Raw genomic sequence first — 13914 nt, 5'->3', positions numbered from 1 at the left:
ACTCAAATGGAGAAATACAGTGTATTTACAAGCTAGGAGTAGGCACCTTCTTGCCATGTTCGTTTAGTTGATAAGCCATAGCTGAAAGTAATATTGGTTGATTTGTCGTGAGAGAAAAATACTATTCGTTAACTGAAAAAATACGGTTTACCGGGCGCTGTCCTGTCCATCCGGCTCTCTCGCGGAGTTACGGTCGTTGGCCATACAGCACCACCCGACGCTCGCATGTACAGTATACACGATGGGAGTATTACCGTATACGTATGTGGTGGAGTGGAAATGGTGACGTCAAATCAGCTCCCGTCTGTACACGCAACAACGCAAGCCAAAGCATGGGTTCAAACTGGCATATACGCCCATGTTCATGTGTTATTAGATATGTAATTTATAGTCCTAACTCGTCAAAGAAAAAAAAATCCCGAAAAACGTAAATGGGTGAACCATGACTAAGTTAACCAACCGAAATTTGAGGCACAGATGCGTGCGTGTGTCTATACATTTAGGTTGATTTGGTATACGGAGTAGATCCAGATTCCTGTAAAAATATTTTGGATTCATATTTTTTAGAAAATGTTTTTATGACAAATTAGAATTGCTTTATGAGACTATTTAGCTGGTAGTATGGACTCTGATTCACAAAAATAAGTTCCTTTTATTAAAAAAAATCATATAAATGAAAATATGTTTTTAAAAAATAATTTTTATGGACTAAGAACAACTTAAATACAACACATTTTTTTTGAGGAAAAAAATACAACACATATTGACTTGTTACACTTGATTCTTGGCAAATCAATAGAACAGGTACGCGGACTGAGAATCGAAACCGTGAGAAAACTAGGTACTAGCCGTTTCGAGTTCTAACATAGAAAACATGAATCGTTTATGTTCTGATTCCTAGTCCAGAAATCTCGTTTGGCATTGATTCTTTTGATTTTCAAGACAAACAGATTTGTTTCAAATATCAAGACACACTCTTAATAATATAAATATTGTTATTTTTTACTATAAAGTTAGTTAAATTAAAAAAAAATAACTTATGGTGACTCTAGGATTTATTTACGTTGGAACGGATGGAGTAGCTACTTAAGCCTAGAGAGACTATATATTATATTATACAGAGAGAAATATTATCTGAATCTATACGGCTACTACCTTCCTCTAGAAAAAAGGTTGTGATTATAGCTCTATCCCAAGTCAAAAATTTAAAGTTTGATCAAGTTTATAGAAAAATCATCAATATCTATAACACAAAATAGATGTATTATGAAAATATATCTCATACCAATTTACTCACACTTGTTATGTATCAGCAAAGCCAGAATAGATTTGATAAACTCGAAATAATTTGACTCCATACTATTTTAGAATTGTAACTTTTTTAGACGGAGGTAGTATTACTTTATATTTTAATTTGATTTCATGGTTTCCAGAGCGGTTTTTCTCTAATCGTTCTTTGCGGCACGTGTTCCAGTGACGAGGAATAAACACTCTCCAGCCTGTGCAGTGTGCACCCTGCACTCTGCAGCAGTCCAAAGTCCAAACGCCAGGCAGTCCCACGGTTCCGTTCCGTTTTGTGCCAGCAGTCGTAGTTCAGGGCCAGTTTAGTTTCGTATTGGTCTTTATTCTATCTTTTAGTAAAATGGATCTAAAGGCCTGTTTAGTTCCTCATTTTAGCTAAAACTTTTGCTTTTTTATCCTATCTTTTAGCAAAATAGATCTAAACACTATAGACAAAAACAACAAAACTTAGGCTACAAAAATTTTGACATTTGGGACCAAGAGGCCTAAAACTAGAAAAAAAAAACGTATTGGGAGCACGTGCTATATATGTATCGCTAAAGTTTTACCATACATATAAAACACCAGATGTTAAAAGTTTGAATCACAAAAGTTGTACAGCAAAAGTTTTGTCATTTAGTGTTTGTTTAGTTCCCAAAAAGTTTTCCAAAAAATGCTACAGTAGCCATCACATCGAATCTTGCGATACGTGCATGGAGCATTAAATGTAGACGAAAAAAAACTAATTGCACAGTTTGGTTGAAAATTGCGAGACGAACGTTTTGAGCCTAATTAATTCATAATTAAACACTAATTATCAAATAAAAACGAAAAAGGTACTGCAGCCAAATTCACAAAATTCGCGAACTAAATACGCTTAAAACATCTAAACACCGCCTCAGTTGCCAACAGTACTTTCCCTTCCATTCACGCCACCGCCCCACCTTTTAAAACCCACCACCACCCCTGCAAAAAAAACTCCTCTCCTCAAGTTCTCACCCACCCGGTCCGGCGACCCAATCTGCCAACCATCACGTCGCGTGCCGTGCGTCACCGCCTCCCTTCGCCTCGCTTCTCCCCGCATCCGCTGCGTTTGCTGCTTCCGCCCCTCCGACCCCGAGTTCAAAAATTCCTCCATTGGCGCCCAAACGCCAAACCCTAGCCTCGCCCCGGCCCGCTCCCTCCAGCCGGCTGGGCTCGCCAGTCGCCGTCGCACGCGGCGGGGCCCGCAGGCGGAACATGCGGTGTCCCGAGCCATGGCGTCCGGGCCCGATCTGAGCTCCTCCTCCTCCGGCGCCCTGGCGGCCGCGGCCGTACCGGACGCAGCGCCGGCGGCCGCCGCCAGGAAGGACCGCCACATCGTCAGTTGGAGCGCCGAGGTTCGTTTCTAGTACTGCTGTCAGTCTAGGCGTGTTTGTGTGCTCCGCAAGTTGCTCAATTCTGCGCCGCGTGCCTTTTGTCCCCGATTTTTGGTGCCTCGGGTTTGGGATTGGACCCATGTATGCAGGAGTACGCAGCAATTATTGCGCTTCTTTTTTGCTTGAGGAGAGAAGGCGACTTTTTCGCTTTGGGGCTAATCCGTGTAGAAAGGATTTTTCTCTTTGGTTTCTAGATTCCGTACCTAATCTTGACTGTTCAAAAAACTATCCCGTTCCTGACTACCAGGACGTATGTTCAGTCTTAATCCTACTTAACTTTCTATCGGCTTGTGATATCTCGTTTTGAATTTTGCGCATTTGCTCAGTACGTATGTTCAGTCTAAATCCTACTTAACGTTCTATCGACTTGCGATAACTCGTTTTGAATTTTGAGCATTTGCTCTCTTCTGATCCTCTTGACGTTGCCTTGGTCTGTGTCTGCGGTTTCTCCTCTACGATTGAATTCTTTATCTTTCTACCTGTAGGAGGATGGCGTGCTTCGTGCTCAAATCGCGCTTCATGGCACTGATAAGTATGTATTCAGTATTCTCTGCAGACTCAAACCGCGCCTTCTCGTTGCTTTGTTTAAACTTTTAATCACTGCGATTTACTTTCCTTTTGGTAGCTGGACCATTATAGCGGCACAATTCAAGGACAAGACGGCCAGACAGTGCAGGAGAAGGTGTGCACCACTTTCTTCTAATAGAGGAAACATTGGTTAGGATTGTTGCGTTCCTAACTTTGTTTGGATGTTTGTTTGATTCCATTTTATTTGTTTGGTTGTTGCTGCAGATGGTACAATTATTTGAACTCAGAGTGCAAGAAAGGTGGGTGGTCCAGGGAAGAGGATATGCTTTTGTGTGAGGTGAGATCTTGATGTCTTCTAACTGCAGCTTAATTGCTAGATCTGGGCAGTGAATTTGCTTGAAACTAGACACTGTTGCATCAAATGCTTATGGTTTCCAATTTCCATGGAATTTAGATGCTAGGCTTCTCTGTTGTTACTTCTTTAGCGACCTTTGACAGTTCAACACAAATGATTGTGACTGGAGTTGAAAAAAATTACAGGCTGGACCGCTGGAGCCTATCCTATGCTGCATGATTGCAGGTTAATAATAGGTTTATCTTGTGCTTTACCAGGACACATGACTGATCTGCTCTTTAATAGATTAGGGAGCCTAGAAAGGATCATGTTGTAGTGTATCTTGAGATTGTGCATTATATCATGATTTGTGTGGTATCAGTTCTAATCCTTTAGTTTGTCTGCACTTGTATTTTGGTAGATTTTGTGGCGGCACATGGGAATTAGAAACCTCCTGTACAGTTTGTTTTGCCGTTATCTTCAAAATTGTTTGTTCTTGCTGTAAGCTTCTAAACTGTCCAACTGTATATTCTTATCAGCTTGTCACTGTTATGCAGGCTCAAAAAGTTCTTGGAAACAAGTGGACTGAAATTGCAAAAGTTGTCTCTGGAAGGTGTGTTTTTCTTATTGGATTGCTGTTTATTGCAAGGTGAAAAGGATAAAAATGAGATTTGTGAACTAAGGTTTATGGCTTATGTATTTTTGGGTTTGGCTACAACAGAACTGACAATGCAGTGAAGAATCGCTTTTCTACCCTGTGCAAAAGGAGGGCCAAGGATGAGGAGCTATACCAAGAAAATGGTGTGCCATGTTCCAACTCAAATGCAAAGAGGGTTCTCACAGAAACAGAAGGCCTGACACCAGGCGGAGTTGCCTCCTTGCTACATATTAAGCAGATGAGGTATATAAAACACAAGCTGAACTTACATTTTCTAACTGATAAGCATCTTAATGTCTACATATTGTTTGACCTTTTTTATCGATTCTGCTACAAGGTCTTCCAGTTCTGATTTAAAGGAGAACCTTGTACCAAATGTGAGATTATTTGAACAAGAAAAGAGCACACAAGATGCCAGGCAACCTCTTGCTACCATTTCTTCGAACAACCAAGATAACGTGGATACAGTTAAATCCCAAAACTGTGAGTCCATTATCCTTGATTCTGAACATTTTATTTTACTTGTATGTCTTGTGTCAGTGATTGAATCATTTCTGTGCTGATAATTTCAGGTGTGAAGCGGGAGGGTAATTTTCTGAACAAGGATGATCCAAAAGTTGCTACTTTATTGCAGCAAGCTGACTTGCTTTGCTCCCTTGCAACAAAAATCAAAAGTGACAATACAAGTCAAAGCTTGGATGAAGCTTGGCAGGTATGTATGGCTGCACCAACTTCCTGTTACGAAGTTCTCAGCTTAAAACTCTTGGTGCTTTATTGATAGGTAACTGTTTTTATCCCTGACATTTTCAGCAACTGCAAGATCATTTAGTGAAAAAAGAGCACAACGAAGTGCCAGAAAATAGTGGGTCTGAAATAGGTTCACTCCTAGAGGAACTTGATGATTTAATTGTAGACCCCTATGAGAGTAAAGATGAAGATGAACAAAAGTTAAGGTAATTTGTGAATAAACGCCCTTCTTTTTTTTGTCAAATATGTCGCTTCAGTTGTTGACCCATCATTATTTCCAATGCAAAGCAAGCACATTGGACAAACTGATGTGGACAATGATCAGTGTAATGGTTCTTTACAAACTAGCATAGAAGTAACATCAAATATGGTCCCAGAGGAAATGATGGAAGATTGCCCAGTAGATAACTGCAAAGAGGATAGTAGCCTTTGTAGAAACGTGCTTTCTGGAAGTACGGAACCTTGCCCAGGTAACTTATGCTATCAATCGCAACTTAGGTAGATTCTTATCTACATCAAAGAAAGGCTATCTAAATTGTTGATTATAAAACAGGTGCAAAGATACCAGCATGTGGAAATTTGAGTGAGGACCAGGTTGCTGAAGATAGCATGCTTCAACGTGTAGAATCTACATCTGCTATTACAGATATTGATGATTTAATCATAGACCCGTATGAGAGAGAAGAGGAAGATGAAGAAAAGTCAGGGTAAATGATGGATATTTTCTCATCCTTTCATTCATAATATTGCTTCAGATGTTGATGCATCATCATTCCAATTAACAGGGAGCAGAATGGACAGATTGATGTTCATGATGAGCAGTGTTTTGGTTCTTCGCAAACTATCATGGAAGTGATATCAGACATGGCCCCTGATGAAGTGATGAAAACTTGTCCAGCAGATAACTGCGAAGAACATAATAGCATTTGCCAAAATGTGCTTTCTGGAAGTATGGAACCTTGCCCAGGTAACCTACACTATCTATCATTACTTATCTATATTCTATTTCATCCACATCAGAGAAAAATTATTGAAAATTTTGAGGCTCAAACAGGTGCAGAAATACCAGCATCTGAAAAATTGAGTGAGCTTGCTGAAGATAGCAGACTTCAATGTATGGAGTTTGCATCTCCTGTCCTGACAAATTTTGAGAGTAAAGACTGTGGAGAAACACCAGCACCACAAAATCTTAATGAGATTGCTGAAGATAGCAGGCTCCGATGTATTGAATTCACCTCCCCAGCTCACACAGTTCTCCAAGATAAAGCCGGTGCAGAAAACTTTGCATCCCCAAGTTTTGCTGTGGTTGCAAAAGATAGTAAGCCTCCATCTTTGGAATTCACGTCCCCTGCTCATACGGTTGCAACATTCCAACCATATGCAGACGACATGCCTACCCCAAAATTCACTGCTAGTGTAAGCTTTCGTTTTCCATGACCTGTGCCTGAAATTCATATTTGGAAATATTGTTGTACCTGAAGTAATAATAAATATGTTGTTAAAACTGCTCACATTTGTATTTTTCAATCTTTTCAGGAGAGGAATTTTCTGCTGTCTGTGATAGAGCTGACCTCACCAGGGTCAAGGCCTGAAACTTCTCAGCAGCCATCTTGCAAAAGGGCTCTTCTTAATAGCCTTTGAAATGGGTTTGCATAAAATCCCAACACCAAGCCTTCTATGCCCCTCAGCATAATTTGGCTACTCTTACATGCATGAAGTGTGCCTACCCTCAAGGGTTTCATAGTTTGTTTTGTTTGTTGTGTATATAATGATGCATTGGTGTGGTTGTATTAGCATACAGGAATGAAAGGGTGGTGGTAATATTCTTCTCTGGGTGCGAAGAATAAGTAATATTCTTTGTGTAATTAACTCTTGTAATTCTTCTCTGGGTGCGAGTTATCAGATTGCTGTGTAGTGATGTAATGGCTTTCCTTTGTTGAGCGTTTGAGATGCAAGAACCGACATACAGGGTATGGCTGTATGCTTTATATGGTTGGAAACTTGATATTCGGTTGATAGACTGCGTTCCCTGCAGCTGATCAGACACTAAGTTTGCTGTCCATTCAGAATGAAACTCATATATATATTGTCCAGACCTCCAGATATGTTCATCTTGTCACGTGCTTTGTCAACAAAGACCACAGTAATCCGATCTGGTACACTGGCTGTATCATACTTGCCGATCTGGCAAACTGCCTGTATGGCTGTATCATACTTGCCGATCTGGCAGACTGGCTGTATCATAATACTAGTTGGCTGTTAATATTTGCTCTAGTGAATCAAAACGCCTTAGTTAATAGCTTGAAATGAACTATTTAACTAATGAAAAGTTATTAACTGGCTTTCCTTCAGCTACCAGCTAACAATTAGCTGTCTGGATCCAAACGACGACTAGCATTACCAGATTCAAGCCCAAGTGACGCATTTTGATTTGGACTGTGATGTTTCTAGCCCATGTAAAATGAAGTGCAGGCCCAACTGTCCAAGTAACTGCCAAGCCCAAGTAAAAGGAATCCGAGGAGGAGCAGCAGGGCCACGTGTCCTTGACCTGGCCTGCCTCGCTTTCCTTCGTATCCGCCTCGCTTCGTCTTCACTTCCCGAAAACTTCCCGCCCGGCCGAAGCGAACAAGCAGCCGCCACCAATGGCTGCCTGACCTTGCGGGCGAGAGCGGCGGAAAGTAGCGAGGACTGACCGACTGAGGAGTGAGGAGGCCTTCCAGAAGCTGCCAACGATGCAAGGTGAGCATCAGCCTCGTATCACCGTCCCAATCCCTATCATGATCTGAAGTTTGGACTTTTTTATGTGCCTTTTCATTTATTTTTTTATGCTAATAATAATAAAACTTCTGGAGCTAGTTCAATCAATGCGCTCTTACCGAGGTTTTCTTGTGGGCAGATCCTGTCCATTTTTGGTTGTTTGTGCATGAGAGATCCAGGTTGCTCTGTTTTTTTTATCCGTTCCTGATTTGTTCCTGGACTCATTTGAATCCTTTACATTATTAGATCTTGATCTGCCAGTTTGTGCTGCACTGTTCAATGGTTTGGACTTCAGGAACTGCTAGCTCCTGCTGCAGTCTTTGGATGATCTGGTTTCGTAGTCCATGTATCAACTCCTTTTATTTTTTCAAAGTTATATGATTTTATGATTTTTTTTCGAATCCCTCGAGCCCCGCGAAAGGAATGTGCTTTTGCGAACGCAACCGCGGATTCATCGTGAGTCGTCCGCAACCCTCGTTGGCCGCGTGGGCGTTTTCGGGGGAGGATTTTTTTCTTCCCGATTCGGAGTCCCAAAATTTCGAAGGAGTCCAATTTTCTTTCAAATTTCAACCCGCATCCGCGAATCTCTCGCTTTCCCAATCTCGCCCCCTCTCCAGGCGTTAACCCTTGCGGCGATTTGGTGCGCAGCTCCGCGTGAGAGCTACGGGCTCGCGGCGATGGACTTCGAGTACGTCCCCGCGTCCCCCGGCAGCAGCAGGTGGGCTGGCGAGTCAGCGGCGCGGCGGCGGCAGCGCCGACTCTCTTCGCCGTCGTTGAGGACCTACCTCACGCCGGCCTTTGACGCCGTGGCCGGCGGGGAAGGCGGCGTGTCTGGGTACTCTTCGTCGTCGTCTTCCGGCGGTCTCGAACTCGGGTTCGACGCCTCGCTCCTCCGCTACCGCCGCTCCTGTTTCGCCGCCTCCGCGGACCTGGACAGCCGCGTCCTCTACTCCCCGCAGTCGATGCCACCGCCGCCGCCGCAGATGAGGGCTTCGTACCTGGTAGCGGATGATGGGGTTTGGGCACCTGGTGCCGGCCACTACGGCTCCAAACATGAGGTACTTGTGCTGCTCTCCAGATCTAGTTTCATTAACAATTTGGGGTCTGATTAGTCACTAGCTGAAGGGTAGTAAAGATTTGTGATTGGCCCTAGTGGTTGGATCATAGGTAAGATTAGTTTGGTTAATGCCATGGTTGCATGATTCCTATGCTTTGCTTCAAGGAATTTCCTGTTAATTATAGTGTGGAATGTAGTTGAACTGAGTCCTTGGAGTTAATGGTTGCTCAAACTGGTTTACCGCAAGACATGGATTTAATCAAGCCAACTTATGTGCGGGCCTGTTTGGAACGCAGGAATAAAAAACACGGGAATAGGAAAAAACGTAGGAATGGGGTGAGTGTGTAGTGGTAAAACAGAGGAAAGGAAAAACACGGGAAATAACTAGAAGAGGTGTTTGGAACGCAGGAATCCATAACTCAGGAAAAACGCAGAGAGAGGCGTTGAACAGCCGTAGGAAAGTTTCCAATGAGCTCAGACCTCATTTTCTGATTCCTCCAAAAGTACAGGTGTAGCTGCCGTTCCTTTGGAAAGTTTCCTGTGGTTTCCTTTGCTCCAAACGATGAGAGAGAAGATAATTCCTCTGGACCACATTTTTGCTGAGAGAGTACACATGTTCTAATGCAATATCTCAGACAATTTGCTTTTGCACAGACAGTAGCTTTTGCTGTGGTTACCTTAATTCTAGTTCTAGATATACAGATCGACAATTTATTAAGCTATTATGAGAATTAGTTCATTATCATTGACTAACGACTTTGGATTTTAGGGAATGCGTCACAGTGAACATTATTTAATTTTACTATGACGCACTCTTGTGAATAGTTATGGATTTGCTTCAATTGAGCTTCTGAAAGTACATTGTTTGTCATTTTTTCTAGTCAAAGAGAAGTTCATGGTGTTATTCTTTTCAGAAAAGGACAGAGTATAGGATTTGGTTCGGTTATTTGCAGTCCCGTTGTTTCCGTAGAGGAAGCCACATCCCCGAAGTGTTGCTATCCACCATTTTACAAACTGGAGATCCCATTACATTTCAGACATACATGACTTATGTGTAGACTTGCTATTTAATATTACTGTGCAAACTAGTTAATCCAGGTGTCAAAGCTCAAGTGTAAATTTCTTCTATCATTTCCTTATCAGGCCATTCATGTTAGGTAATGTCCTTTGAGGTGCATTACCAGACAGATAGGTCCGTTACGGATCCGTCCGTTACTGGCTGCTTCAGTTGGAAACAAACTATGAGGGCATGTACAACGCCGATGCTTGCTTGCAGGCGGTTACTGCCTTGCTGGTTTTATGTGCCCTGGTGGACAACGCCTCAACTAGCTTTTGCTGTGGCATCGCTGCTTAAGGGCATTTACAACGCCGATGCCTGCTTGGTGCTTGCAGGCAGTTACTGCCTTACTGGTCTCCGTGCGCTGATGGATGACACATCAACGAGCTCTTGCAGTGGCATCACTGCTTGCTCAAGCACCAATGCCTGAGGTCCTTTTTCAGCAAAACAACTAACAGTTGCGGCTTGGAAAAAATTGGAGATTTATGTGAAAATATAGTTGTTGCCATCGTAAATTAGGATTCACATGTAGGCGCTTAATTGTTCTGTCTTTAAACGTCTATTTAAACATTCTTGCATTGTACATGCCCTAAGTATGCAAGTGGCAATACAAAGAGAAAGAGTATGTGGACTAGGCATTTTATAAGATCCAGTATCAGCATTTCCCCTGATGTGCTGAGATTTTTTCATTCTTTTAGCTGTCCTGTCTGTCTTATCCAATGGTTAGCATGTTTTTCAGAATCAGTGCATCATTGCCAATCAAAGCAACCATAAATAATGCACAGTATAGTTCACTAACATCATTCTTTTGCCCAATTCCCCTGACTTGAATTTATGTTAACATACTTTTACTTGGTTTTATAATATATGTTGCACAGGCTGGCCGGCTTACTGGCGCACCAGGTTTTCAGGATTCAGAAAACCGCATTTCTTTCGTCTCCCCGCCGCAGACAAGTAGCAATCTTCCTACTACAGTTCTCGGTGCCTCCACCTCCATCAAGCTTCCTGCTGAACTCCAGTTGCCAGAGGGCAGCGCCGTAGCGACCAATGCAGAGCTCCCAATGCCAGGACCAGAAGCTACGCCTTCAACTCTCAAGTCATCTGCTGATCCAGAACCAGCCGTGGAGGGCGATGAAATCACTGAAGCTCTCTACGGTGACAGTGGTCGTCGCAGGCTCCCCATTTTCAGGGAGATCTGTCCAGAATGAGTGTCATCCTCAGCATTCTCAACGTTGCTGATGGATGCATTTCGGCTCTAGCTGTATATTCTGTTTATCTATCTTTTACCCATAGTCTTGGTAGCAATTACTCTGGAGGGTCATTTCTAGTTTCCTAAAGGAGAATCTCTCTTCTATTGATCTCTTCATTAAGCGAGAAAGCTGTGATATACATTACTTGAGTAAGCCGGCAATTGACCCGTTTTGCTTGCCGTTGGTTGGAGGTGAACCTTGGCATATATTTGAATTTAGCCTTGGTTTTTTTTGGGACCTCTGTAACTGAGTTGCAGGGTTTCCATGCCCACTCGATGACTACCTCGCATCAAACGCATGCGCATGTGAAGTGAAACAACATGCGCACATGTGAATCAGCTTACTGAACGAGGGATGACAGATGTACTAGCTGCTAGCGTAAATAAACATTCCAGCAATTGATTTTTGCCATCCAACAAGGTACACTCAAACTGTGTTTCAAGAGGTCAAACAGGAGCATGTATCAGAAATTTCATAATAGTACGGGTTAATTTGAGCCATGTCATGATTGAAAAAAAATGAACAATGTCAACAATAATAATGGTCTAAGGACCGATGCCAGAGGTCCTTTTAACAGTTGTGGCTTGAAAAAAGTAGAAAATTGATGTGAAATTTTAGTCATTGCCATTGCAAAATTAGGACCATTTTGAGTGCAAGTTTGAGGAGAGTTTCAATCTTATTAAATAACACACTACATAGGCAAAACTGGTGATATAGCATGAAATTTATGAGCAGTGGAAAGAGTTGGGTTTTATTAGGATAGAACCTGGTGTACACAGTTGGAAACTTGACTGAGAGCAATTTGTTTCATCTTCAAACCTTCTACTCTTAGCATCATGAAAAATTTAAATGCTTTGGCCTAGCATGTGAAACCGTGAAATATAAATATACATTGAGAGAAGTGACACTTTTGGAAACCGCATAACGAAACACTCGAGCTATTGAAGATGAAGTGGCACTTTTGAAAGCATAACAAAATATACTATACTGAAAATATCTTCTTCTATTTTTTTTAAAAACTCGGCCCCCGCGTCGCTCTCCAGGAGGGCGGCTCGGGCGGCAACCCTTCCTCCGCCGCCAGCCCTTCCCCATGCCTTCACCGCCTGGCCGCTGCCGGAGCTCGACGGCGGAGATGGCCGAGAGCAAGGAAGGCGGCGGCTGGGACTTCTCTCCTCCCTCCCTCTCTCTCTCTCTCTCTCTCTCTCCCGGAGGAGCTCCCGTGCACAGTTGCCGGCTGCCGGTCCCCAGCGCCGGCACGCGAGGATCCGGCGCCCCTCGACCGGATCTACGACGGGGAGGGCGGCAGGTGCTGGGCGGTGTCCATGGCGGCAGCGCCGGCGATGGGGTGGCCGCGTGCCTGCAGGCGGCCGGGGCGGCGCCCAGGCGGAGACAACCTGCCTGTGCCCGCACGCCTGCTGCCTTGCCGGGGCAGCAGCCGGCCCGGGCCAGCCCACCTGCTCCGGTCCGCAGCTGGCGGATGCTGTTCCCCAGCGGCCAGATCCGGTCCCCTCTGCGCTCGATCTACGTGCGCAGGGGCGGCTGACGGGCCTTTCGGCGGCAGCGGCTCGACGGCGGTCCTTGCCCCGCAAGGTCTCACGGTGGCTGTGGCGGTGGCCCGTACGGCATACGACGGCGGTGGGTGGCAGAGAAGCCGGCGGTGGGGCACTGGATCTGGCGCCACGGCCACATCCGGTGCCCCCGGGGCAGGGGGCGAAGCCCGTGGTGGGGCATGCGCCTGACGGTGGCTGACGGAGGTCGGCAGCGTCGACGGCGGGTGCTTGGGCCGGCGACGGTAGCTGGCGACGGCTTCGGCGTGCGGCAGGATGACGCGCGTGGCAGGGTAAGTCCAGTTTTGCATGTTGCCCGATCGGAGGGGGTGGCGGCCGACGCAGCTGTGCGGCTGCTGTGAGCAGCCGACGCGTCGATGCCCCTCTGGAGAAGCTTCTGCGGGATGGCAGTGATGACGACGGTGGCGACAGGCTACGGTCCAGCATCTTGGCTCGACGTATGTGCTAGGGGCACCTCGGGCGAAAGCCTTGGCGACGGCGACGCCTGTGGGCGCCGTTTTCCTTGTTGGGTGCGTCGTGTTCTTGTGCCCCCAGCCATGTCTTCCACGGGTGAAAACCCGGTCCTTTCCTGGACAAGCGACGGCGACGCATCCGGCGTCGTACCCTTCCTAAAGGCGTCGCTGTGGAAATTTGTCTCGGCCGTGATGTCTCCTTCGGCGGATGCCCTCCGCCTCTCGGCGCCCGGTTGATGCGAGACGGCGAGTTCTGCATCGCGAAGTCGGAGCTGCTGCATCAGGGGATGTAGCTTGGCAACGATGACGCGTGTCCAACCCTCCTTCTCCGACAGCTGGGTTTTCAGCTTTAGAGGCTCGGCAATCGCCGCGGGCGGGGCGTGGGATCATGGCAGGAAGTCGGAGCTGCTCTTCGTGGGGCCGTTGAGCTCAGCAACGATGACCTGCTGCAGCCTACTGCTTCGGACCCGTTGGTCTGACATCTTATGATGGGTTGTCGGTGTGTACTCTGTCGCGTTGCGTGGGTGGGTAACCTTTCGTGGTGTTTGGCGCCACGCTTGGCTACCTTTTGCTTGTATATAAACTTCATTCGTCTTAATTGAAAGGCAGAGCTCCTGCCATTGTTTCAAAAAAATATCTTCTTCTTTTCGAGAATGTACATTAGCACGTGTTTCATTAAAAAAAAGTTTAGAAAAATACAAACCCTAGGAAGCACCCGGCACCCTAGAACGACCTAAAAACATGAAGTACAGCGCTATGTAAAAGTTTAATTATTTAACAGTCCTGCACTAAGCATGTCCTAACTTT

At 45.0% G+C, this 13914-nt stretch overlaps 2 protein-coding genes across 4 annotated transcripts; both read left to right on the top strand.

The window, feature by feature from the left end:
• Positions 1–2277: 2277 nt before the first annotated feature.
• Positions 2278–7016, top strand: LOC136552753 (transcription factor MYB88-like). Of its 3 annotated transcripts, XM_066544321.1 has the most exons (14): positions 2278–2660; positions 3185–3231; positions 3325–3381; positions 3492–3564; positions 4119–4174; positions 4283–4462; positions 4557–4702; positions 4792–4931; positions 5030–5172; positions 5255–5436; positions 5520–5673; positions 5752–5933; positions 6021–6382; positions 6503–7016. In XM_066544321.1, the coding sequence occupies exons 1-14, from the start codon at positions 2538–2540 to the stop codon at positions 6605–6607; spliced, it is 1950 nt and encodes a 649-aa protein (XP_066400418.1). In that variant the 5' UTR covers positions 2278–2537; the 3' UTR covers positions 6608–7016. The 3 variants fall into 3 exon arrangements, with proteins under 3 accessions (XP_066400418.1, XP_066400416.1, XP_066400415.1); XM_066544319.1 differs by having other exon boundaries at positions 3185–3381; positions 5315–5436; XM_066544318.1 differs by having other exon boundaries at positions 3185–3381.
• A 249-nt stretch (positions 7017–7265) lies between these two features.
• On the top strand, positions 7266–11320 carry LOC136552752 (uncharacterized). Its single transcript, XM_066544317.1, has 3 exons — positions 7266–7705; positions 8372–8781; positions 10716–11320. Exons 1-3 carry the CDS (start codon positions 7699–7701, stop codon positions 11043–11045), a joined length of 747 nt encoding a protein of 248 aa, XP_066400414.1. The 5' UTR covers positions 7266–7698; the 3' UTR covers positions 11046–11320.
• Positions 11321–13914: the final 2594 nt, after the last annotated feature.

The sequence above is a fragment of the Miscanthus floridulus genome, chromosome 4 (assembly GCF_019320115.1).
Source record: "Miscanthus floridulus cultivar M001 chromosome 4, ASM1932011v1, whole genome shotgun sequence".
In the NCBI taxonomy this organism is placed as follows: Eukaryota; Viridiplantae; Streptophyta; class Magnoliopsida; order Poales; family Poaceae; genus Miscanthus; species Miscanthus floridulus.
Note: the sequence above shows the minus strand (reverse complement) of the source record. Positions and strands in the feature narration are given on the sequence as shown.